General features: G+C 40.3%; 1 protein-coding gene across 4 annotated transcripts in view; it reads left to right on the top strand.

The window, feature by feature from the left end:
- RTN1 (reticulon 1) overlaps positions 1-23168 on the top strand; it is a 309875-nt gene that overhangs the window by 183312 nt on the left and 103395 nt on the right. Inside the window, exon 1 of one of the 4 annotated variants that reach the window (XM_032405230.1) lies at positions 12172-12214. The exons of 2 other annotated variants lie outside the window; for them this stretch is intronic. In XM_032405230.1, coding sequence (XP_032261121.1) covers positions 12187-12214 — 28 coding nt within the window. In that variant the 5' untranslated portion in view covers positions 12172-12186. Of the gene's footprint in view, positions 1-12171; positions 12215-14030; positions 14170-23168 lie in introns of those variants that run through there. One more of the 4 variants, XM_032405228.1, reaches the window with a different exon arrangement.

Genomic DNA, 23168 nt, shown 5'->3' with positions numbered 1-23168 from the left:
TTTCTCCATCTTATGGCACATAGAGTGAAAATTTGGAGACCTTTGTGATTGATCAAAATCACATACACACAGGCATTTAAGGAGGTAACACAGCATAAGATTCAAGGAATAGGTCTGGACTGTGTGTCCTTGGACAACTTTCTTAACCTTTTTGTCTTGTTTTCTTCATCTCTACAGTTGGATCAACAGAGCTTTCCTTATGCAGTTGTAGGGCGTAGATGAGATGATGTATGCAAAGTGTGCCAAGTGCTTAGTACAGAACAAAGGGTCATGGTAAGCAGAGCTATTGCAGCTGTCACCGAACCATCACTCAACATAGCCCACGGGGTAAACTTGGCTTCCACCATCCCCGCCGCCCCTCTGTGGGTGATGATCAAACAATCATTCTGCTCAAGAAGAAAGGGAAACTCATGACTGAGACAAGAAAGAAAAAAAATTGCACCAAAGAATAACTGCTGCAGGTCAGCAATATTACATAGCAGTTACTTGAAAAAGATGTTGGTGAGGTGCATGCCTTTTCTTCTTTTTTTTTTTAAATTTTTTTATTAACTTATAATTACATGCCTTTTCTTGTAGTTAACAGGGCAGCTATAAATTAGGGCCCTGACCTGAAAAAAGAAAAAAAAAACCACTATAGAAGGTAATGATCACATATTACTCTACCTCATCCATTTGGTTATATTTTGCCTCTTTCTAGGCTCTTAATAATTAATTTAGATAAGAGACTTGGGATAAAAGGCTGACTTGACTTCCTTCCATTTTTGCAATTGTGTGCAGTGAAGTTTTATTGGTCTTTTAAGACGGTTCTAGTTCTGTCAACCCAGGGGAAAATTGCACTAGCTAAACTGATAGAGAGTTTTTAGTCTTTTCAACTTGCATTCTTATTCCCAGCTACTTTCATTGTAAAAGAAGAGCCCAAAGCCAGGGGATTAAAATGAGAATATATTTTCTCCTTCCTGTGAATTGAGGGTTAGATTTGCTGGGTAGCTGTCTTCCAATAACAGTGCCCGCATGACCCACCTTCCTGTGCGGAGTCTATGCACTCTTTCATCATATTTTCAAGAAGTGTCTATCTTTCATCCCAGAGGTATTTTAAAAGCTATCTGTTATTTTTTAATCTAATTCTTATCCAACCTACTCCAACATTTTTGCAGTTTTAATCAAATCATGTGTCCAAGGAACTCAGTGTACAAGAAAAGTAAGGTTTAAAAGATAGGCACTTTAGAAATTCTTACAATTTATAAACACCTCAGTACCAATTAATAATAATAGGAATAGGGGGGAAAGGGTACATGAAATCTGTCTGTGGTTATTCAAAAGGAAACCAAATAATGGCCAGAATAGAATGTTTTATAGCCTTAAAAATGACAAGTGCTATGAACCATATCAGAAGATGGGGCCAGATTTTAAAATAATATTGAGTAGAAAAAGCAGAGACTCAAAATTATATCCTGATTGCCACTGAGTAAAACATTAGCATATATACTAACAACAACTGGAACAGGTACATAAACAGTTGATAACTGAAATTCTGGAGATTTTTGTTCCTATAAAGATGGTAAAGTCTACAGTGAAGTCATTAAAAAAGAAATAAAATCATCCATGAGGTCTGCTCTGATCTTTGTTCTGGTCTCCTCTGAACAAGTAGAAAGGCAATGGTTGAGTGATGGAGAGCCTGGGCTTTCCTGGATTCAGATCCCAGCCCCATCCTGTCCATGTGACCTTGGTCCAAACGCTTCCATTTCCTTATCTGCATTGTGGGGATAAGACACCAGTTCCACAGAGTTGTTGGGGAGACTAAGTGAGGTGATAGAAGTAAAAAGTGCTTTGTATGGTCTGCTCATAATTATGTAATTAGTACATATTATTGTATACTAATAGATATGCCTCCCACGCAGGTGCCTGGAAGTAGAGGCTTTCATTCTATACCGAAGACAAATACCTCCACCTCTAACATGGTATCTACTGCTGTTACAAGTTGCAATTGAAATGAATAAATATTTGTGGAACTAATGGCTTTGCAGCACCTTTTTGTATTTGCCTTGCTCTCTATGATATAATGGGATTCATTGCTGCCAAAATGAGCTTATGTCATGGTAATTCACAGTCTTGTCAGTCCTTTATTTGTAAGAAACAATGAGAAGAAACAAATGGAAATGGAATTGCCCTTAAATAGTTGAGAGAGAGAAAGGAAGAGAGAGAGAGAAAAGAAAAAACTGGTGAATTGTCTTAGTTCTGCACTAGACATTGGCTGTCTACTTTTGATAGCTTCTTCATTCAGTTAAAATGAGTCTGTTCCATATTCTCTCTCCAGTTTGATAACCATCAGCTTTGATTGCCAACCTCCTGGATGGTTGGCAGTGTGGGGTAACACTTGCTTGTTATGGCTTTTCCTCTTCCAAGCTTCCTCTCGGTTTCATGACAGTTGGATCTAAATCCAAGATGATGTTAAGTGTTGTTAATATTGGACATAGATTCTCTTTAATTTATTTGAATTTCTTTGCTTTTATGGTGATATTTACGTGCCAAGAAAGTCAGGTCTCAGTACAAGCATTGACTCTCCTCCCCAGACCTTCAGATAGAATTCAGCACCCTCTCTCCACCTTCAATGACACCTGCAAAGACCTCTTTCACAGCATGAATCACAGTGTTTTCTGACTGTCAACAGTCCAGCCTCCCAGCAGCCTGGGAGCTCCCTGAGGACAAGGATCATGCTGCCTGACATAAGGGTGGTGAATGAAGGACTGAGGCCAGAAGGTGCAGGAAATGCCAAGTAGTGGGTTATTTATGGATTTTTCTTTCTAGTCCTGGTAGAACTTACATGTAGGAAGAGAAAAGGATGATTCTGGGTTTAAATTCTTGCCTTACTATTGACTAGCGATGTAATCCTTGCTAAATCATTTAACATCTTTGTGTTAATGTTCTCCTCTGAGATTGCAGCATGGAGGTAGGGGAAAGCAGAAAAGCAATGAGGTTATGAGCAATAATGAAAGGACTTGGCAATATATGGGCATTTTAAATGTGTAAGCACAGAGCTGGACTAGGTTCTCCAAAAGAGATTAGGCAGATTCTCAGAATCACTAAGTAACCTGGTAAGAATGTGCCAAAACACTATGAAAATGCCCCCAAAGGAAATGTAATGTATCAGGAGGAGAGTGTGATTTTCCTAATATGGTAGGAACCATTTTCCATTCTTTATTGTTTAGAATAAAAATGTTGGGGATCACTGCCTTCTTTACTGACTCTAGCTCATCAGTCCACACCAGAAATGTAGGTTTGGTTCCTTGGCATTCGGCTTCCCTCCCTGCAGCTTTCCCCATGACCTCATTCACATCTGTGGCTTTACATACCAATGCTGAGCTGAGGTTTCCCACCTTCATTTCTCTAGCCCAGAAGCAGCTCACTCACGTTTCCCAGGCTATTTAAACTCCATGGACCCCCAAATAGAATAGTCGTTTTCTATCTTCCCAAACCTCTCTCTGCCCTTCATGCGTGGGAAAGTTAAATTACCATTCACCTACTTAGCCATGCCCCAAACTCAAAGATCACCCCAGACACATCCCTCACTCTTTGCTTTCACACCCAGTGGGTATCAGATCCTGTTGATTTCTCTTCCCTTGGCATCTCCTGTATCCATCTCTACTGCTACTGCCCTAGTTCTGATCGTCATTACTGCTGTCCTGGACCACTGCTTGATCCTCTATTCCGATCTTACAGTTTCCAGACTCGCCCGCCCCTAATCTGTCTACACTCCCCACTTCCAGAGTGACCTTTCTGAAACCTGGTTAGATCCCTTGCTTAAGGCCCTCAGGGACTTCCCATAGCTCTATCATAATGCCCAAGGTCTTTATATGGCATATGAAGCCCTCTCTGACCTGATCATGCCCACTCATTCTAGCCTCATAACCTGTGTTCCGGCACCTCCAATTGTTGCTCTATCTTGGGGGGCCTTGCTGTCATAGTCTTCCATGCCTTTGCTTCCAGGGCTCCCTCCATCCTAAAGCCCTTACTACTAGTCTGTTTGGTAAGTACTTGCTTATATTTCAGGAGTCACTGCTCTTCTGGTAGACCAGTCCACCCTCTCCTATGTATGCCTGCTGTATGCTAGCTAGACAAACAACCTGTATAATATTTTATTTGACTTATTTGTTTGCAAACCTCTCTCACTAAAAATACTAGGTACTCCTTAAAGAACTGTGGCTTATTTGTTACTTTATTCCACTCTCTGGCATAGAGCAAAGCAAACGGTGAGCACTCAATAAATATAGGATGAATGCCTGAATAAGTATGGTCTCGGGCTCCATCACTTACAGTGACTTGGACAAATCATTTAGTCTAGAAAACAGTGCTCCTTTATCTTAAAAAATTGAATTTAAAATATCTATAGCACAGGATTTTCTAGGAATTTATTAAAGCTACTTATTCATTAATTCAAAACACGGCTTAAATTGCCATGATGAACAAAAGCATACCTGGGCCCTACTGACATGGAGCATGCAGTCTAGTTAGAGAAATAAAATAATCACAAAAATAAATGTAAAATTACAACTGTAACCAGTACTGCAAAACAGAACCACATGGGGCCTGGAGAGTCTACGTCAGAAGTACTGACCTAATCAGAGAAGTCAGGGAAGCGTTTCTGGGTGAATCGAGTGAGCAGAGATATGAGGGATGAGGAGGAGCTCTCAAGTAGAGAGGGAGGAAATTATTTTCCAGGCAGGAGACATCAGAGCCCAGCGCATCCAAGGAACTGAGGGAACATCTATGTCCCTGAGATGCAGAGGGCAAGGGTAAACATGGAACGAGAAACAGAGGCAGGTGGAGGCTACATTAGGCAGCCCTTGACTTGGCACAGGACAGACATGTAGTTTTCCCTGCCTTGATTTTTCCTCATCCTTGAGTTCTAAAGACTTAGAAAAAAAAATGGAGGAAAACAGATCATTCTGTTTTGCTGAAATTGTAGCATCAATCTCATTAGACACCCACTCGTTCCCCAAGAAAGGTAGGACATCCCTTTGGTCATAAGAGTGGTCCTGAAAAGGGACAAAAGGGACGGGATTCAGAGTCCGGCATTAAAACATCCTTAGCTGAGCCAAAGAAGCCATCGTTGACGTCCATTTTACTCTACAAAGAGATTATTTGGAAGAAGTGCTACCCAAGTTAATGACCAAAGCAAAGAAAGAGCCAGCAGGAGGTACCAGTCATAATAGAAGGGCATTTAGACAACAGAGTCACTGGGTTGGCTTAAGTTTAAGAGGAGATATTGCTAAGATGGGATGTGGTCTCTCATTCCTGCAGCTTCAACAAGTTTAATGTTCTCCACTTCCAACTGACCAGTAACTATTACTGGGAGAAAAGGAAGTGTTGAGAGGTGAAAAGTCTGTGGGCGGTAATGAAAGACAAACAGAAAAAGCAGACTCTCCAGGATTTTAGGGTATGCCTCTAAACCAAGAGACGATGGATGGTCCATCATGCCCATGACAGTGATGGGTAATATTTGCTCTCTTCTGATAACGTGGCATCAGACATAGGAGCACACAAGGTGGAGTTCCTGCAAGCTCTTCTGCAATGTGGGCAGAATCCCCATACTGAGGTTCCTGCGCCCAGAGACCACGTTTGCTCATGCTGATGCATTTAGTCTTCTTAGGTGAGGGGTTTGTGGCCCCATGATGAACACACGCATACTGCTGCCTATCAGTGATGGCAGGTGAATTATTTTTAGTTTGGGAGAATAACTCAATAAATAATTGAGGATATCAGTGGGAGAGTTGGTGTCGATTAATCTCACACTTTCTCCTCTGAGTTCTGAACCAATCTAGTCAGATTTAAGCGTTACACGATTGCTTTCTCTCTGGTAAACCTGGGTTGGTGGGCACAGCTTGGAGCGGCAGTGGTAAAATGGACTTCTTACTCCTCCTGAAATGAATTTCCCATCGGGTCCCTAGCCGAGACTCCTACTGATGACAGAAAGGAGGGGTGTGCAGCTCCAAAGGAGAGTCAGAGAGGGTCTGGGAGGCAGATTGAAGCTCCTTAGCTTAATCCAGCAGAGGAAAGATCAGCCTCTTCTTTTGGGCAGGGGCAAATGAAGCAGAGAGCGGAGCTAAATAGTTTTTCCCCCCCAAACACTTCCAAGACAAAGGAAGTTCCTACTTTATGGACCTTGTCATAAACCAGGAGAAAGAAGAACGGTGGCTGGCCAACTGATGTTTTTCCCACAAGTGTTGGCACAAAGTATTTATTCTCCAAGATACCATAGGCTTTTGACTGCAGAATAAAAAGGAAAGTGATAGAAAAGGGCTAAACTCAATTATAATATGGCATCTTATTGAATCACATTTTATTTAATTTTTATTGTTGGATATTATGTATATTAATTGATCTCTGCTACCCTTAATTTAAAACTTTTTATTCCTGATTGTAAGAGTAACAGTTCAGCCTTCAAATGGCTTTTCTCCTTTATTTCAGTTATTAGAGATAATTTACTGTTCCATGAATGCATGAATGGTCTTTTATTTTTTTTTAATTTTTAGAGATTTTATTGATTAATTTATTTATTTAGAGAGCGAGAGAAAGAGAGAGAGGGTGAGCGAGTAGGGGGAGGGGCAGAGAGGGAGAGAGAATCTCAAGCAGACTCCAGGCTAAGCATGGAGTCTGATATTGGGCTCTATCTCATGACCCTGAGATCATGACCTGAGCTAATACCAAGAGTCGGACACTTAACCAACTGAGCCACCCAGGCGCCCCTGAATAGTCTTTTTAATAAACCAGGCTACCAGTCCACAATTTGTATTGCCTATTTAGAGAGTGTATTAAAATTTACATTGAAACAGAGGACTTTGGTATTTGTCATATAAAATATAGAGTACCAAATGTCTTACTTTTGTTCTGGAGATGCATCATCTGGCATTTCAGTTCAGTTTCTCTTACCGTGTATTCTTAACCTCACTGTGCCTCAATTTTCTCATCTCTAAAATAAGAATAATGGGGGCACCTGGGTGGCTCAGTCATTAAGCGTCTGCCTTCAGCTCAAGTCATGATCCCGGGGTCCTGGGATCAAGCCCTGCATAGGGCTCACTGCTCGGTGGGAAGCCTGCTTCTCCCTCTCCCACTCCCCCTGCTTGTGTTCCTTCTCTCGCTGTGTCTCTCTCTGTCAAATAAATAAAATCTTTTAAAAAATAAAATAGGAATAATGAATAGTACCTACCTCGTGAAGCTGTTATAAGGATCAAATTGATACCTGTAGATGATTTAGAATGTGTGTGGCACATAGTTAACGATTCAGGAGTGTTAGATATCATCATCATTATCAAGATGCACCATGTTCAAAATGCTGTGATAGGCTTTCTCTAAGTTACAGTAATGCTTGTTGCTATTTAAAAAAAACCAAAAAACCAAAGATGTTTAATGGCTTGAACACAATAGAGGTTTATTTCTCACTCACATAAAGTCTAAAATGTGTGTTCCTAAGCAGCATGTAGATGGTCCTCAAATGGTGATTCAAGGACCCAGGCCTCTTCCATATTTTGGTTCTACCGTCTTTAATACAAGGTTTTCAATGTTATGTGGGACAGAGACATTCAGCCAGTAGCCAGAAAAGAGGAGCTGAGAGAGTCCCTTTTTAACCACCTGTGTGTCAGCCCAGGGGTGACACACATTACTTGTGCTTACATCCTATTGGCAAGAACTGGTCCCATGGTTCCACCTGGGCAGTTATCTTTGCCATACTGTGGAAGGAGGTTTCTGTTTATTATTATTATTTTTATCAAAGTCTAGTTGACACACACTGTTACATTAGTTTCAGGTGTACAGCATAGTGATTTGGCAGCTCCCCACAAATGTAGCTACCATCTGTCACCATATGATACCACTGACTGTAGTCCCCATGTTATACCTTTCATCCCTGTGACTTATTCATTCCATAACTGGAATAACCTCCCACTCCCCTTCACTCATTTACCCATCCCACTCCCCTCTGGCAACCATTAATTTGTTCTCTGCATTTTTTGTTTATTCCTTTGTTTTGTTTGTTAGATTCCACATATAAGTGAAATCATACAATATTTGTGTTTCTCTCTTTGTCTTATTTCACGTAGCATAATACCCTCTAGGTCCCTCCACATTGTCACAAATGGCAAGATGTCATTCTTTTTTTTTTTTTTTTGGCTGAATAATATTCCACATCTTCTTTATCCATACATCTATCGATGGACACTTAGGTTGCTTCCATATCTTGGCTATTGTAAATAATATTGTATTTTTGTAAAAAATTCTGTAATTTTGTAAATAAATATAGGGGTGCATATATCTTTCCAAATTTGTGTTTTCATTTGGGGGGGTAAATACCTACTAGTGGAAATATTAATTATATGGTATTTCTATTTTTAATTTTCTGAGGACTCTCCATACTGTTTTCCACAGTGGCTGTACCAATATATATTCCCACAACAGTGCACCGGGTTCCCTGTTTCTCCACATCCTCGCCAACATTTGTTATTTCTTGTGTTTTTGGTTTTAGCCATTTCTGACAGATGTAATGTGATATCTCATGGTGGTTTTAATTTGCATTTTCCTGATGATTAGTGATGTTCAACATCTTTTCATGTGTCTGTTGACCATCTGTATGTCTTCTTTGGAAAAATGTCTATTTAGGTCCTCTGCCCATTTTTTAATTGAATTATTTGGATTTTGGGTGTTGAGTTGTGTAAGTTCTTTATGTGTTTTGGATATTAACTCCTTATTGGCTATATTGCTTGCAAATATCTTCTCCCATTCAGTAGGTTGCCTTTTTGTTTTGTTGATGGTTTCCTTTGCTGTGCAAAAGCTTTTTATTTCAGTATAGTCCCTATAGCTTATTTTCGCTTTTGTTTCCATTGCCTGAGGAGACATATCTAGAAAAGTGTTGCTAAGACCAACGTCAAAAGATTACAGCCTATGTCTGTTTATTATTGCAACAATTTCCCCCTGAAATGTTAATTCAGTAAAGCAATATTGAATTGGTTACTTGGCCATCTTTGCTTCTTTAATTAATGAGAAAAAGATGATATTTTAATTATCAGGAAGATTTTTTTAGAGGAGTGACTTCCACTCATGCCATCTCCCTTTGGGAATATTTGTGGGTATTTTGTGAGTTGGCTTTTGGCTGATTTTACCATATCCCTCCTCAAAGCTCAACTTTGGTGGTAGTAAAATACTGTGACCAGATTTATCCACATAGTTCATGGTTTGTTCAGAAGGGAACATTAAGAAAACATATGTAGGGACACTTGGGTGGTGCAGTCAGGTAAGTGTTGGACTCTTAGTTTCCACCCAGGTCATGATCTCAGGGTCATGAGATAGGGTCCTGGGTCCAACTCCATGCAGTGCAGAGAGTCTGCTTGGGATTCTCACTTCCTCTTCCCCTCCAACTTGTGCTCTCTCTCTCAAAATAAACAAATAGGGGCTCCTGGGTGGCTCAGTCAGTTAACCGTCTGCCTTCAGCTCAGGTCATGATCCCAGGGTCCTGGGATCGAGCCCTGCATTGGGTTCCCTGTTTAGTGGGGAGTCTGCTTCTCCCTCTCCCTCTGCCTGCCACTCCCCCTGCTTGTGTGCTCTCTCTCTGTCAAATAAATAAATAAAATCTTAAAAAAAAACAAAACAAATAAGTAAATATTTTTTTAAAAAAAGAATACATATGTAAATATTAGATTCTGAGTGAAAATTACTTGAATTTCATTGACTTCACATGTTTTTATTTGAGGCTTTTGGGGAAAAAAAGTAAAGAATTGGACTATTATGAACTGAATTTATCAGTGTAGAGAGAGACTGCCAAAGAGTTTATTTCTCAGTCATATTGTTGGCCTGAATTATTTGCCTAATTACTCCAGCTCTCGATTTTGCCCATGTTGGCCCAGCTAACCCAGCGGGTGGCACAGCTGGAACTGCAGAGGTGGGAAGAAACCAGCCCCTCGGAGCCAAGTTACAATGATCTGTATGGCGCTGTACAGATTATACGCCACTTTTGTACTCAGAGTTGATTCCACATTCTACCTGGTGGGATGCAGAATACTTTGGGGAGAAATTCAGCAATTTTAAAAAGTCAATTTAGTAAGCAATTCACATTTTGAGGGGGTCATAGAACAGTAAGGAATTATGCTATCATTAACTCAGCAGTTGCATTATGTTTTAATTCTGCTAGTTAAGGCATTTAAAGTTTTCCTTTCATTTAATGGTACTAGCAGATCACTATAGATATTCTTTTCCCATACTGTGGATACTAGCCCAAGATTTGTAAACCTCACATTCTAGTTAGCAAACATGTATGCAGGTTTATCCCAATCTTTCAATAATGGAGAAAATAACAGTAACTCTCCATTATTAACACAAAAGAAAGAAAGGTGTAGGTGGATAAAACCTTCAGATAATCTGGCACGCCTGGGTTGCTCAGTTGGTTAAGCATCTTCCTTCCACTGAGGTTATGATCCTGGGGTCCTGGGATCCAGCCCCACATCGGGTTCCCTGCTCAGCCAGGAGTCCGCTTCCCCCTCTCCTTCTACCCCTCCCCCTGCTCGTGCTCTCTCTGTCTCTCAAATAAATAAATAAATAAAATCTTTTAAAAAAAAAAAACCTTCAGATAATCTAAAATCCTTATTTCAGTCACTATATTCTATCATCTTATTATGATATCCCTTCCTGAATATGCAAAAATGAAGTACCAGAGGATGAGCTGAATAGTCCTTTCTTTTCCTGTCTTGTCCTTTTCTTTCATCTTCTCTAGTGTATGATAATTAATGAGATTGTCAAAAAGCAGGGTAGAAAGGAGAAGAAAGACAGTAAATGAAAAGACAAGATATATCATAACCTGTATACCTGAGAAATGACAATGCTCCCACTTACTTGTCATGCCCCTGCCCCTACTGAATCTTAGGCATAGAGGGATGAGTTGGTAGCTCGGTTGAGGACACAGCAGTATCTTCAGGAGACTCTTCACCTGATAGAACAACTATTTTTGATACTCGATTATGGAAAATTTAGCTTTTGTGAGATATTTAAAGGTTTAATCCAAAATGAGAATATTTATCCCCTGTAAATGAATATTGGTTATTGGTTTAAAGTGTGTTCTCTTTTCTGTGCTGGTTTATTTTTCAGAAATTAGCTTTTGGCATCAGAATATACATTATAGATATAGAATACTTCCTCATTTATTCTTGGAACCACAGCAGTAAATTACATGACTTAATACTATCTTTAGTTTTTTCTTAATTGGGTTTAATATGGTATTGTTTTTATTGTAACAAGAAGTAAATGGTGATGTTTTTTCTAATATAACTAACGAGGCATGGCAATAGTTTTATAGCTAATGAGATAGACACCCTTTGAAATATATCTCACAGATTTGAGCTTAACTGTCTTTGGGGCTCTTCTTACCTGAGGAGCCACTTCAAATACTTCAGGAAAGGATCATGCAGTTAAGGCCTAATTTATGAACTACATTAAGGTAAGGATCCCTTAACGAACAAATTTACTATTATATTAATTTATAGCAAGCCATCTGAAATTCATTGCTCTGGAATTTTTCTGTAACAGTCAGTATTTATTAGAGACAGAATGCAGTGTGAATGGGGCATGACTTGAACTTCATCCAAAGGAGCACGATGACTGGTGTACCAAAGAGCTCCAACACCTAAAGCTGGACCATTTACCTGGAGTTCAATCACAGGGACCCCACAGACATGACCACAGGGTTTCATGAATAACACATATTTTAATTTTTTTTCTAAGCTCTAAATTTCACCGTATCTAAAATGGCAAAAAGAGTCCCTTATTGACCAATAAGAATTTTATTAGTGGGTTGCCTACATTTTTGAGAACCTGAGATTATTAAATAATGAAGGACAAGAGCTGTGTCTCAGTCTCATTCATCTTAGGGGATGAGTGTTTTTCACAGCCTAGGAGATTCCTTGAACAGAAAGGCAAGAACCTAAAAGATGCCTAGTCATAGTTGCCTGATTTAGCATCATGTTAGCAAAGGAACCAGCTAGAAGCGAAGATTTCCTCTTATTGCACCTTTTTTTTTTTTTTTTTTTTTCTTAAATCTTGTGGAAGGAGAGGAAGGAATTAGGCTGTCATGGAACTTAATTTGGAACCTAATTTGGAAAGCTGTTATTTTGACCTTCTTTTGCTTCTTCGGCACCTAAATTTCCAGATAGAATGCTGAGCACGTGGAAGGCAGTTAAAGGTAATTGATAAGTTGAACAATGGAATGGACTTATAGTGAGCACATTTGTAAATGAAAGTAACTAAGGAGTAAAAAAAAAAAAAAAAAAATCCCTGAGGGATAGCATAACTCCTTCAAATTGAAAGCTATCTCAGAATCGTTCTAAAAATGTGGAAACAACAGGTTGATTAATACAGTTTAGTTTTTTAAAAACCAATTACATTATATAAAAGCAGATTTTTTTTTTTAATGTCCTGTAGATGAAGCATCAGTTGACTGACTAAAAATTTTCTTTTCCCAGTAATTATGTGTGTCCTGGGCCTCCAGATATAAAAAGTAATTTCGGTGCTCTTGTCTTCAGATGTTCTATCTGTTCAGCTTTTATGAAATTTTTAGTCTATGTATTTTCAGATGTGATCATAAAAGGCAATAGCAATAAATAATGAATAGGATACTCACATCTAAAACAAAATGGTTCTTTGACAATTTAAATGTATAGACATTCCTTCTCACTGCGTTTTTTGTGGTCTCATAATTTTAATAAGCATAGTGCAAAATGACATGAATCCATACATGAGTAATTCTTCTGAGAATGTCTTGTCATATCCACAAGAAGCATAATTGGCTTGCATATAAGCCTTTTATTTACTGATAAGGATAATTGAACATGAAGCACTCCAGTGAAGATTCCACCATATGGGAGAAGTTACCCCATTCCACTGTTTATTTGAAATTTATGGTGAGAATAGTCACAGTAAAAAAATAATCTTTCTGGCCTCCAGCAGCAGTGTGGCATTTTATTATAAAGTATTTTCATGGCTGAAGATACAGCATTTTTTGCTAATGTGCCTCGAACACTGCCATGCCTAGGCAGCATGTGGGCGTTTAATAAATACTATTTGATGGTAAGACTTAATTTAGGCATGACATTTTATGAATGCTTATGATTCACACACCTCCATGGTGCTCGCAGATGCATTTGGGCTTTAATTTTGTAAAAATTAAGGAGCCAACTTGGCACCTTACAAAGCAAAGCCTGCACCCCTCGTGCGTAGTTCAGACCGATGGGTCTACCAGCAACTCTTGGTTCTTCTTAGCCTGTTTGGTGAGAAGCCCACTGAAGACCCCTGCAGAGGCCTGTGACTTTGATGGATTCCATACAGGTGGCTCCCTGCTCCTGCTCTGCCATTTTGCAAATCTGGGACCAAAATATCGGTTGGGGAATGAGACTGGGAAAGGGTCTAAATGAGTCCATCACAGCTTTTAGAGAAATAACTCAAAATACAGAGCCTGCTGACGATAGGTGACTGAGAGAAGAAGAAGAGCTCATGTTATTGCACAATTCTTTTTTTTTTTTTTAAGATTTAATTTATTTGAGAGAGAGAGCATGAGCAGGGGCGGGGTGGGGGGTGGTGGTGGGAGAGGCAGAGGGAGAGGAAGAAGCAGGTGCCCCAGAGAGCAAGGAGCCTGATGTGGGGCTCCATCCCAGGACCCCGGGATCACGACCTGAGCCAAAGGCAGACACTTAACTGACTGAGCCACCCCCTTCCTGTATCTTCTGTTCATTACCTTTCATCCCAGCTGTAGCCAATGTACCGTAAACTCCTGGAGGGCAGCAGACTACCTCTGCCCTTGGTATGAGAAGTGCTGGTCGATGCAGTGTCTCTCCCAGTGACCACATGATAAATCAAGGTGGATTCTTTCCCCCGAACCAGCCAAGAGGTGCCTAGGCTTTTGATGTTTACAGGGATGGCATAAGACTATTATGTGATAAAGGGAAAGATAAATAACTCTAAAAATCTTCTGTTTAAGTTTACTCTTAATACAAAACAAGATCTGCGTGGCCGATCTTATGAACTGCATTTCTGAATTCTGCTTTCTCAGCTTCTTGCCCCATGGGACGGGTTCTGCAAGGAACAGGCCTTGCTCCTTCAGGCTTCCCAACACAGTTCTTGTCAGCTCTTCTGGAACTCGAGGTAAAACAACTCATTGCTGGGGAAAGTGTTCAAAAAAATGTATTTCATTTCTAATGAGGTTTAATAGTGAATCTTGATATTCATGTTCATAATATATAGCCTAAGAAATGCTTGCTGTGTATTGATACTGACTTTATTCAGGTGCCAAATCAAAAAAAGTCTTTCTTAGGGGCGCCTGGGTGGCTCAGTCGGTTAAGCATCTGACTCTTGATTTTGGCTCAGGTCATGATCTCAGGGTCGTGAGATCGAGCCCCACGTTGGGCTACACACTGGCCGTGGAGTCTGCTTGGGATTCTCTCTCTCCCTCTCCCTCTGCCCTGCCCCCACCCTTCTCTCTCTCTCTCAAAAAAAAAAAAAAAAAAAGCAAGCATCTCTCTTAAAGTACTTATGTTGTTAGTGTTTTGAAAAACCCTATAATGGAGAGATTGCAGTGCATAATGTTATTACTTAATGTAAAAGACTTTCTGGCTATCACTTCACTTACCATTTGCCAAATACCCTAGAGAGAATTTCCATTTTTTTTAGTAATTGTCTTCATCAACTCAGGCTGCTATAACAAAATACCCTACAACGGGAAGCTTATAAACAACAAAACTTTATTTTTCACAGTTGTGGGGGCTGGAAGTCTAAGGTAGGGTGCCAGCATGGTCCAGCTGTGCTGAGGGTCCTCTCCTGGGTTGCAGACTTCTCGCTGTGTCCTCCCGCGGTGGAGAGAAGACAGCAAGCCCTCTCACAACTGATGAGCACTAATCTCATTCATGGGAGCTCTGCCCTCAAGACCTCGTCTAAGTCTAATTACCACCCCAAAGTTCCACCTCCTAATACCATCACCTTGGAGGGGGAGGGTTTCAACATGTGAATTTGGGGGGGTTACATTCAGTCTGTAACAATAATGAACACATAAAAAAAATCAAGCAGTGTGACATCGTAATTAAAAGCAATTGCTTTAGGGGACGCCTGGGTGGCTCAGTCGGTTAAGCGTCTGCCTTCGGCTCAGGTCATGATCCCAGGGTCCTGGGACTAAATCCCACATGGGGCTCCCTCCTCAGTGGATAGTCTGCTTCTCCCTCTGCCGCTCCCCCCTGTTTGTGCTTGCGTGTGCTTGCTCTCTTTCTCTCTCTCTCTCTCCCCCTCTCAAATAAATAAAATCTTAAAAAAAAAAAAAAAAGCAATTGCTTTAGGATGCAACTACCCAGGGTCAGATTCTTCAGCTACTTACAGGATGATCTACTTGTCTCCGTTTGTCCAAGATACTCCCACTTTTAACACTGAAAGTCCTATGTCCTGGAAAACACCTTGATCCTGACCAAACCAAGATGACTGCTCACCTTAGAATAGTGTGATGCCTTTTCAAGTCACTTTCTCTAATACTCAGTTTCTTCATCTATAAAATGGGGGCAATAATGGCACCTGCCTCAGGATTGTTACAGGGTTTAAGTGAGTTAATGCATTGACAGCTGTCAGCACAGTGCTAGCACATAGGGAAGTTAAATAAATGGACTGTTGTCATTCTTATTATTAGTCAGTGTAATTTTGTTTAACGGTGAGCCACATGGAATTAAATGAAAGGAGGGAAGCAGGACTAGGTGAACATGTCAGTGACAAAGCTCAAGGCCCCCGGTATAGTCATTTCATGGCTAAGTCTCCTCTCCCCGCATCCTTGAGTCATTGATAGTAGAGACCAGGATGGAGGAGTGAGTGGGCAGGACATGTTCAGTCCTGTAAGCACAGTCCAGGGCCCTGTGGCTTGTGGGCAAAGATGCCCAAAGCAAACCAGATCAAGAGCCATGATGTAACCACCATGCTGCAGTACGGCCACCCCTCAGTGACCGCTGGTTATCCAGCCCAACCGAGGGCAGCACAGATGATCTAAATCCTGATTTTAATCATTGGACCATTAACCAGGCCTTTGGAAAAGCTGTCTTAAAAGGCAGAGCCATTTTGAGATCTGATCTTCCTGTTGCCACAGAAGAGGGAATTTCTCAAACATTTGGTGAGTCCTACTTTGTAAACTCAAGTCAGTCAATAAAATTTATTGAACTTTTATTAAGTGCTAAGTACTGTGCTAGGGATACAGAGACGATGGGACCATGCTCGCCCTCAAGGATCTCCCAGTCTGGTGTGACTGTAAGACAAGGCAGACAAGCATGCATAGGCAGACAGCGGTCTGTCACTGGCTGGTTAACTGATGTATGTGACTTTTCACGTAAAGGTGGTAACAATGGCACATCCAGAGAGATCAGGTACTCCAGTAATGGGCCTACCCCAGAACTTTACGTAAGTGTGTAAGAACTGTACCCTGGCATGTGGGCAAGAGTGAGAGAAACAGTGCGGTTCACAACACAGGGAAGGACAAAGAACTGAAGGCACCATGGTAAAATTTAAAAGCTACCGATTGCCTCTTCTCATCCTTTGGTCTCAGCTCAAATGTCACCTCCTCACAGTGGCCTACACATCTTCTCTAAAGTAATCCACCCCTCCCCACTGATAACTTTTTATTTTTTCTTGTTCATTTCCTTCAAAGCACTTAATTATAACTATAAGTTCCTTGATTTATCTGCTGTATTAGTTAGAGGACAACCTAAGCTGCTATAACAAAGAGATACAAAAATAGAGTGGCTCAAACAAGCTAGAATTTTATTTCTCTCTTATGTAACAGTCCAGAAGCGGGTGAGGGTCTGTCCCAGGAGGTCATCCAAGACTTGATTCCTTCTGTCTTGTCCATCACCCACTCGAGTGTTGCCTCCATCTGCATTGCTAAAGCTGGCTCAGTGGGACCCCATTGGTGGGCTAGCCCATGGAAAGGGCAAAGAAAGGGTGGAGGTTAACCAGCTTCTTCTTTAAAGACGGGATTCAGAAGCAACACAAATGGCTTTTGTTCACATCCTGTCACGTGGCTATACCTAGAGGGAAGTGGGGGAGTGTGGTATTTAGCTGGGTGACCATATGGTAAATTCGTGGGGGGTGGCGGTTGTCTATTGCTGAAGGACAGAAGGACAGAACAGACACTGGGAGACAATTAGCAGTCCCTGCCATGCCTACATAGTTGTGTTTTTGTTTGTTTATGGTTTGTTTCTGTCTTCTGTGGAGCCAAGGACTATACATCTACCTCATTCACTGTTCTTCCCCCAGAAACTGGGGTAAGTGACAAGCACATAGTAGGCACTCAGTATATATTGGATGAATGAAGTTTAAAAACAGTGAAAAATAAATACTGACTTTTAAGTAAAAATCAAGTTTGTTATATCATTATTAGGTTTGACTTTAGAATATTTATTGATTGACATGATGGAAACTTTAAGCATTAGCAAGGTGACTGGCAGGCACATAGCAAGTAGTCAACAAATGGTAAATTTTCTTCCATTTCTTTCAGTCAAAAAGAAAAGATTCATATATAGGATGTAAAGATATATTAAGAAATAGTACTGAAACTATTAATTTTGCAATTTACAGGAGAAATCTGAAGTATTAAAGAATTGAATTAAAGAATTCCCTTAGACCCCTAAGGTGGCTCAGTCAGTTAAGGGACGAACTCTTGATTTCAGTTCAGGTCAGGATCTCAGGGTCCGGAGAACCAGCCCCCCCCCCCCCCCCCCCCCCCCCGGGCTGTGAGCTCAGTACGGAGTCTGCTTGTCCCTCTCCCTGCCCCTCCCCAGGTCTCGTTCGAGCATACTCACTCTCTCTCTCAAATGAATTTTTTTAAAAATCTTTAAAAAACCCAGAATTCCCTTAATGAATATCATTTTCAAGGCTCTCTCTGAGATCTTCTGACAAATTAGCAGCAGCTAACAAGCAATTGTGTAGCTGTTTTTTTTTTTTTAAGATTTTATTTATCTGACAGATGGAGAGAGAGCACAAGTAGGCAGAGAAGCAGGCTCCCTGCAGAGCAGGGAGCCCGATGTGGGGCTCGATCCTAGGACCCTGAGACCACGACCTGAGCCGAAGGCAGACACCCAACCGACTGAGCCACCCAGGCGCCCCTGTATAACTGTTTTAACCTGTGGTTTCTTTTCAAAATATAAAAGCATCTGCCTTACAAACTTACAGGTAAATAAAAAATACAGTTGACCCTTGAACAACCTAGGTTTGAACTGCAAGGGTCCACTTACATGAGAATTTTTGGATAAATATAGTATAGTACTGTAAATGTATTTTCTCTTATGATTTTCTTAAAATAATTTACTATTTTCTTTTCTCTAGCTTACTTAGTTGTAAAAATACAGAATATAATCCACATAGCATACAAAATATGTGTTAATTGTTTATGTTACTGATGAGGCTTCTAGTCAACAGTGGGCTATTAGTAGTTAAGTTTTGGGGGACTCAAAAGTTATATGTGGATTTTTGGCTGTGCAGGGAGTCGGTGCCCCTAACCCCCATTTTTTTCAAGCGTCAACTGTAATAGGTTTGAATAATATACATGAGTTTGGAGCAAAGATAACAAAACAGAGATAGAACAGAATGTATACATTAACTCTGGCCTGTTTCTTTTTTTTTTTAATATATTTTTTATTTTATTATTTTTTTAAATTTTATTATGTTATGTTAGTCACCATACAGTGCATCATTAGTTTCTGATGTAGTGTTCCATGATTCATTGTTTGTGTATAACACCCAGTGCTTCATGCAGTACGTGCCGTCTTTAATACCCATCACCAGGCTAACCCATTCCCCCACCCCCCTCCCCTCTAGAACCCTCAGTTTGTTTCTCAGAGTCCATAGTCTCTCATGGTTCGTCTCCCCCTCCGATTCCCCCCGCTTCATTTCTCCCTTCCTGCTATCTTCTTTTTTTTCTTTTTAACATATAATGTATTATTTGTTTCAGAGGTACAGGTCTGTGATTCATCAGTCTTACATAATTCATAGCGCTCACCATAGCACATACCCTCCCCAATGTCCATCACCCAGCCACCCCATCCCTCCCACCCCCCACCACTCTGGCGTGTTTCTACACACTTTAGGAAAGAGGAAACTTGATTCTCTGTTTTCTTTCCAACTGCTCTCTTCAAGAAGCATTTATTTTGAAAAACTACTTTGTGTTGAGGGACAGATTAAAATTCCAGCTAATTGTTAACCAATTTTTAAAAAACACACACTTAAATAGAATTGACTTTTGTTTGTGCCCCAATCTGTTAATTCAGTCCTTAACTGGAACAAAGTACAATTCGTAGGAGTCATGATTAGAGGGTTCCAAACACCAGATGCAGTAGATGATGTCCTGCAGATTATCTTAAAGAGTTTTTAAAAACCATGAAAATTTAATGCTTATATTGAATTATTGACATAGTAATTGGTTGCTGGTTCCTCTTCCAGGACACATTTGATGGAGGCTTCTGCTCTCATTTTATGAGATCTTACAGAACAAAGAAATGCAGTATCCTCTGCAAGCTCTTATTTATTTGTGGTTTTACTCAGACAATTTTAACTGTTCACATACTAGAGCTTGTTTAGGGAGTCAACTTTTTCACCTCAAACATGACAGGTTGTTTCAGACTATTCAAAAAAGGTAACTGTGAGATGGTGTCCAACTTCAGATGGAATATCTAGAAATTCACATAACTTTGTGAATGTGTTTGACTGAACATCAAAGCACCAGCACTTCCGTCCTTAGAAATTCTTTACCTATTTTTTAGCCTATATGAATTCTCCACATCCTTCAAGATGGAGCTTCAATCCCTTCAGTTCTGTGACATTTTCCTAAACAGGCACTTCTGTAGTAAAGTCCTTCTTTTGAACCCACCTTCTCCTGTTTCTTTGAGAGCTGTTGGGTCTGAGGTCTGGAATTCCAGGCTATACTTCAATGCGAGTCCTGGTGGATGTTTACTGTTTTTTCATAGCATCTGCTGGAACCACTTTTTCTTAGCCTCCATACTGTTGAATCCTGCTCTTTCTTTGCTTCGTTTTCTTCTAATTCTTCCATTTTGACACAAAGAAGAATGTTTTACTAGGCCATTTTCAAATAGCTGTGTAGTAAAGTAAAAAGACGGTTAAAAATATTTACATTCTTGAGTGTCAGTGGTCCTATCAAAAAGTCATATACTCAAAGGATGTTCACTGCACCATAATTATAACAACAAAAGAATGGTGACATCATAAATGCTCAACAGAAGGGGAATGCTTAAATGAATTTTAGAACATTCATTCTATGGAATACTGACTTTTCAAATATAAAGTAGATCTCTTTCTCTCTCTCAGAGAGACCCGGAAGTAGGGATGGGAACTGAAACTTTTTAACTTGTGTATGTCTATATTTCTAAAAAATTGTATAGTGATCATGTATTATTACTTTTATAATTTAAAAAAATCACAAATTTATTTGACATGACCCCCAAACCTATATGCTACCATTGTGGAAGCTATTTTTGGACTAATTGCTCTAAAACAATCACCGGATCCCTATGTCCCACCATCTTTATAAAGCCCTCATGCTGACTCCATAATCCCAGCCACTCCTTCTGGCCTGAGTTTCCTCTGCTTCCCAAACTCTTCTGTTGGAGTTGGAATTCTTTCCTACTCATTATTTTGCTCTTGACTTTGCTATTATTTCTGCCCCTAAAATAACTTCCAACTGCTTCCCTTTGCCTCTCTAAAATGATACCATTTTCAAAGCCCCTGAGCAAGTCTTACTATTTTCTCAATAGCAGCCCTTCTCCAAATTCCTAAAAACACAATATAAGGGTGCCTGGGTGGCTCAGTTAAGCGTCTGACTCTTGATCTCAGCTCAGGTCTTGCTTTCAGGGTCGTGAGTTCAAAGCCCAGTGTGGAGCCTACTTAAAAAAAAATTTAAAGAAAAACCCCACAATGCATTTTTATTGATCACTTAGGTAGGTTACACTAGAAAAATGCGATATTTTAGTTACCCCCTTAGAATGTGCAGCTGATTGAAATTTTGCATGAATTTCAGAAATTATGGATGTTTTGAGTTTATTGCTTGTTGTTTATTGTCCTTTTTCTTCCTGGGGATAAAAGGAAAGAAAGTGGGAAGAAAAGAAATCTTGCTATGGTTTCCTGACTTAGCACTGAGAGCCACTTGGATCAATACTCCCAAACTCTGGCACATCGATGGCTGAGTTATTGTCTTGCTTGAAGCACACACTTTACCTCAGCCCATAGATCAGAGAGCTCAGTGGAGCAAAATGAATACTCTGTTGATACAGGACATTAATCTTTTTGTCACTTTCCTTTCCAAGATGGATTGAAGCTCCATCTTGAAGGATGTGGAGAATTCATATAGGCTAAAAAATAGGTAAAGAATTTCTAAGGACGGAAGTGCTGGTGCTTTGATGTTCAGTCAAACACATTCACAAAGTTATGTGAATTTCTAGATATTCCATCTGAAGTTGGACACCATCTCACAGTTACCTTTTTTGAATAGTCTGAAACTAACCTTGGTTAGTATGGCTACCTCTGGCACTATTTTCTATACACCTATTAGAATACATTTTCTACATATATTTTGATCTTGACTCCGTGTATGAGTGTCTGTGAAAGTCAAAGGATCTGCCAACTGATGTGCCCCAGATTGCAGTTTTAAGCTAATTTGTCCCAAGATGTCATTCACTTATTTCTGTTTTATAAGATATGTTCCAATATGAGATAATGTTTGAAATTAGGAATGCTCAAAACCCCAAATTAAATTTCAAATATTCCATGAGTAGCAAAACATAGGCGTTAGATTTTGAAAACCTGAGGAGGAAGAAATGCTGTATAAAAGCAAAATGGGAGCTACTGATAATTACATTTCAAAATAAAAGCCTCTTCTACCGACGTACCTCAAAAAAGCAGTCAGCCTAAGAGTTTTTATTTTTTATTTTTTTAAAGATTTTATTTATTTATTTGAGAGAGAGAGAGAGAGAGCACAAGCAGGGAGAGGGGCAGAGGGGGAGTGGCAGAGGGAGAGGCAGGATCCCCATTGAGCAGGGAGCCTGACACGGGGCTTGATTCCAGGATCCTGGGATCATGACCTGAGCCAAAGGCAGACGCTTAACCGACTGAGCCACCCAGGCGCCCCATCCTAAGAGTTTTTAAAATCCACTTTGAGATACTCTCAGTTAAATCATAAGTCCTAGAACACACACTTTCTTGCCACAACCACTTAACGATTTATGTAAGAAATGAACATTGATCAGCCACTGAGTCTGCTTTGTGCAGAGACTGTGCAGAGACAATTTCTTTCTACTTGGCTGCATTATTAGCTGTGACGTGACTCCAAATCAGGTCCATCTAGCTTTGCTTAAGAAGCCAGCCACAAACCGTTCAGTCTACTTTAGTCCTTGAAGCAAGTCTGAGAATAGTGCTAACGGCATCTGCTTTGCAGTCCGATTGCCCTAAGTCCAAGTTCTGGTCCTGTCATTTCTGGTTGTGATCCTCAGAGCAAATTCCTTGACCTCTCAAAGCTTCAGTATCTTCGTCAATAGCATGAGTGTGATTAAAAAAAAAAAAAAATGCCTCATAAATTGTTGAAGCCTAAAATGAGACAATCCATTCAATTATCTTGTTTAGAGCGTAATAAGCATGTAACTTAAATGTTAGTTATTGTGATTATCTTCCTCTTTTCCTGAGAGTTTAATGACATTAAAGGTCAGTAACTTGATGGAGATGGAACTCCAAGTCCTCTTGACGCCTGTGATTTTTCTGTCCCCAAATGCCATAGCCGGAAGCACAGCGCACCATACGCCATGTCGTGTCATGCCACCAGGACACAGCACATACACAGCACCACACCGCACACCACCCCACACCACGGCATGCCGTCACCACCTTCATACCACGTCATGACGCATCACATGCCATGTCATCTTTCTAACACTATTATCCCTCAGTTGACATCCTCATTTGTCCTTCCTTATGTACCTCTCACAGCTTTACATGACATTGTCTTAGATCCCAGTGACCTTTGTGACCTATGTTCAATTCCCAACACTGGCACAAAATCCAAGACCTCCAGCAGAGGATGCAAGCCTGTGGCATAGATCTGTGTCCACCCAAAGAAGAATATC

The sequence above is a fragment of the Phoca vitulina genome, unplaced genomic scaffold (genome assembly GCF_004348235.1).
Source record: "Phoca vitulina isolate PV1807 unplaced genomic scaffold, GSC_HSeal_1.0 scaffold7, whole genome shotgun sequence".
Taxonomy (NCBI): Eukaryota; Metazoa; Chordata; class Mammalia; order Carnivora; family Phocidae; genus Phoca; species Phoca vitulina.
This window is presented reverse-complemented; position numbering and strand designations above follow the sequence as displayed.